This window comes from Tupaia chinensis, unplaced genomic scaffold (genome assembly GCF_000334495.1).
Source record: "Tupaia chinensis unplaced genomic scaffold, TupChi_1.0 Scaffold000140_1, whole genome shotgun sequence".
Taxonomy (NCBI): Eukaryota; Metazoa; Chordata; class Mammalia; order Scandentia; family Tupaiidae; genus Tupaia; species Tupaia belangeri.
Genome location: NW_006159610.1, coordinates 6,755,981 through 6,758,902, shown reverse-complemented (window position 1 = coordinate 6,758,902; position 2,922 = coordinate 6,755,981). Strand labels below are relative to the sequence as shown.

The following is a 2,922-nucleotide window of genomic DNA, read 5'->3' as shown; positions in this document are numbered from 1 at the left end:
CGTGGCTATCCCCCCTGGGAGGTGATTTCTCACTTTCTGTCTCTCTGTCTCTCTCTGTCTGTCTGGCGAGTGCACGCACCCTATAGCAAAAACCTCTCCAATAATAATAATAATAATAATAATAAAAGATCTTGGGCACACATGCACATGTGCCTGGCATAAGTTTCAAGTCACTGGGTCTGGGGCTCAAACCACGGTTGGCCATGTGGGAGTCCAGCAATATAACCATTATACCATCTACTGGTCTTAATACTCTGAAAACTTTAATAAGGCTAAAGTAAGACCTTGACATCTTTCTGGACCGTAAATGTTAAGTCAATGTTATATGATGGAACTAATCACAGAGGAAACACACTTAACACATTTATATGGCAGCCCTTACTGAGTGGTATAAGGAATGGGCCGACCACACGAGAAAATAGAAATGTAGAGCCTTTATTGGGAGTGCTCTGGGCAAGGTTCGCTGGTCTGAGGGGGGAAGACAGAGAAGTCACCCTAAGGCGGGGTTTAGCAATTTTTATAAGGGAATAGGGAGGGGGGAGTATCTTGGAGGTAGAAACTGTCCATGTCTGGTAAAGTTTTAGAGAGAGAGCAGACTGCTGTGCCACATAAGGTCTGGTGTCGTGTGCAGAGTAGAGCCCCATGTGCAGAGTAGAGCGCCATGTGCTACAACCGGGTCAGATCTGAGTGCAGCGCAGGTCTGATGACAGACTGGATCCGGGTTGTATCAGCCAACTAGGGCATGGCATCCAACCCCCACATCCAACCTGCCCAGGCCTCTGGCCTAACAGGTGACATTAACTCTTAATTTTAGTGTTTACTCTTCTATAGAACAAAATACAAAATAAAATTTAAAAATGCTCAATAGGGCCAGCAGATGTCATAGAAGTTAAGGTGGTTAGATCCAACATGGCCAATGTGTAGTTTGAGTCCTGGTCTTGGCAAACTGAAAAGCATACTGGGGGAGACCAGCGGATGGCATAATGGTTACATCACTGGACTCCCACATAGTCGACCGTGGTTTGAGTCCTGAAGCTGGCAGCTTAAAACTCATGCCAGGTGTGTGTGTGTGTGTGTGTGTGTGTGTGTGTATGCCCACAATTCCAAGAAAAGAATGGAGGAGAAGGGATTGCAGTGTGGCCATCCCCCAGGAGGGGTGATTTCTTGCTTTCTGTCTCTCTGTCTCTCTCTGGCGAGCGCACGTGCTCTAAAGCAAAAATCTCTCTATAAAAAGAAAGAAAGAAAGAAAGAAAAACAAACAAACAAAAACATGCTGGCTGCATGTGTGCACATGCCTAGAATCTTTAGAGGAGAAAGGGTTGTGGCATGGCTATCCACCAGGGGCTGATCTCTCACTTTCCCTCTGTCTCTCTTTGGTAAGTGCACTTCTCTATAGTAAAAACTAAACAAAAAGAAAGAAAGAAACAAAGAAAATGTTCAATGTAATTTCCAAACATATTATGCAAAAGAAAAGAAGAGGATTACTCTTTTAACATTTAAAAGAAGACTTACAGCACCGAGCTAGCCAACTGAGGTAAATGTAGTCATTTTTCATTTTCTCACTTTGGATCAAGAGGAACACCTGCAAGAAAAGGAAAGAGAGGGAATAAATGTGAGGGTGGTTTTATAATGAAAATATCCATTATAGACTTGCCTTAGAGTGATTATCACTGTAGGCTTAGATGACTAAATTCTGTGCAGGCTGCTAAGAAAAATGAAGGACAAACTGTAGTGATTCTCACACAGTCCTCTTAGTAATTGGTACTCCAAGCTGACAAATTGGGAAGGGCATCCTTTTAACAGAAGAATTAACAACTGTATGGGACATACTGTTTTCAAGTACTCAGGTCCATGCTACTGGGCAATGAGGCAAGTCTCAACAACTGTTATAGGACTGGTGTCTTGCGGATCACATTCTATGACCACAATACAATTAATTTAGAAATCAAAAGACAATAACCTGAAAAGGATAACTTACATATTTTAAAATTCAGAAACAGTGAGGTTTTCTTTTTTTTTAACAAGAGAGATTTTTGCTATAGGGTACGTGTGCTTGCCAGAGAGACTGAGACAGACTAAGAGACAGAATGTGAGCTATCACCTCCCCAGGGGGGATGGCTATCCCACAATCCCTTCTCCTCCATTCTCCTCTTGGGATCATGGGCATGTATACACACACCGGTGTGAATTTTAAACCTCAAAGTCTGGGACTCAAACCACAGTAGACAACATGGGAGCTCAGCAATGTAACCATTACACCAACTGCTGGTTCTGAAACAGTGAGTTTTAAATAACTCACAGGTCAAAGAAGAAATCATAATGAAAATTAGAAAATATTTATTATTATTATTTTAAAATTTTTATTAATTATTATTTTTTTAAATTTGCTATGGGGCACATGCACTTACCAGAAAGAAACAGAGAAAGTGAGAAAGCAAGCTGCCAGGTCCAGGACTTGAACTGCAGCTGGCCACATGAGTGCCTTAACCACCCCACACTAACTGCCAGACCCATATATATATATATATACACGTACACACACATCCACACACATCTATTATATATATAATATAAACATATTTATATTCATATTTATTTATTTACGAGAGACTTTGCTTTAGGGCACATATGCTTGCCAGAACGATGGAAAGAGACAGAGAGACAGAAAGCAAGAAATCATTTCCCAAGAAGGATGGCCATGCCACGATCCCTTCTCCTCAATTTTCCCCTCAGGATCTTGGGTACATGAGTTTCTAGCCACCAGGTCCAGGACTCGAACTGTGGTTGACCACATGGGAGTTCAGTGACATAACCATTACTCCCATCTGTTGGTCCTGAATATTTATTTTCTTTGAAGTTTATTTATTTTACTCATTACAGAAAGTATGTTCAGGTGCACAGGAAAAAGGAGAGACACACACC

The 2,922-nt window shown here is 41.6% G+C and overlaps 1 protein-coding gene across 2 annotated transcripts in view; it reads right to left on the bottom strand.

The window, feature by feature from the left end:
- The window catches only part of IFT56 (intraflagellar transport 56), a 68,462-nt gene that overhangs the window by 16,070 nt on the left and 49,470 nt on the right, over nt 1-2,922 (bottom strand). For both annotated transcript variants that reach the window (XM_006145033.3, XM_027770503.1), the window contains one exon: nt 1,513-1,582. In XM_006145033.3, the coding sequence (XP_006145095.1) occupies nt 1,513-1,582 (70 nt within the window). The remainder of the gene's footprint in view (nt 1-1,512; nt 1,583-2,922) is intronic.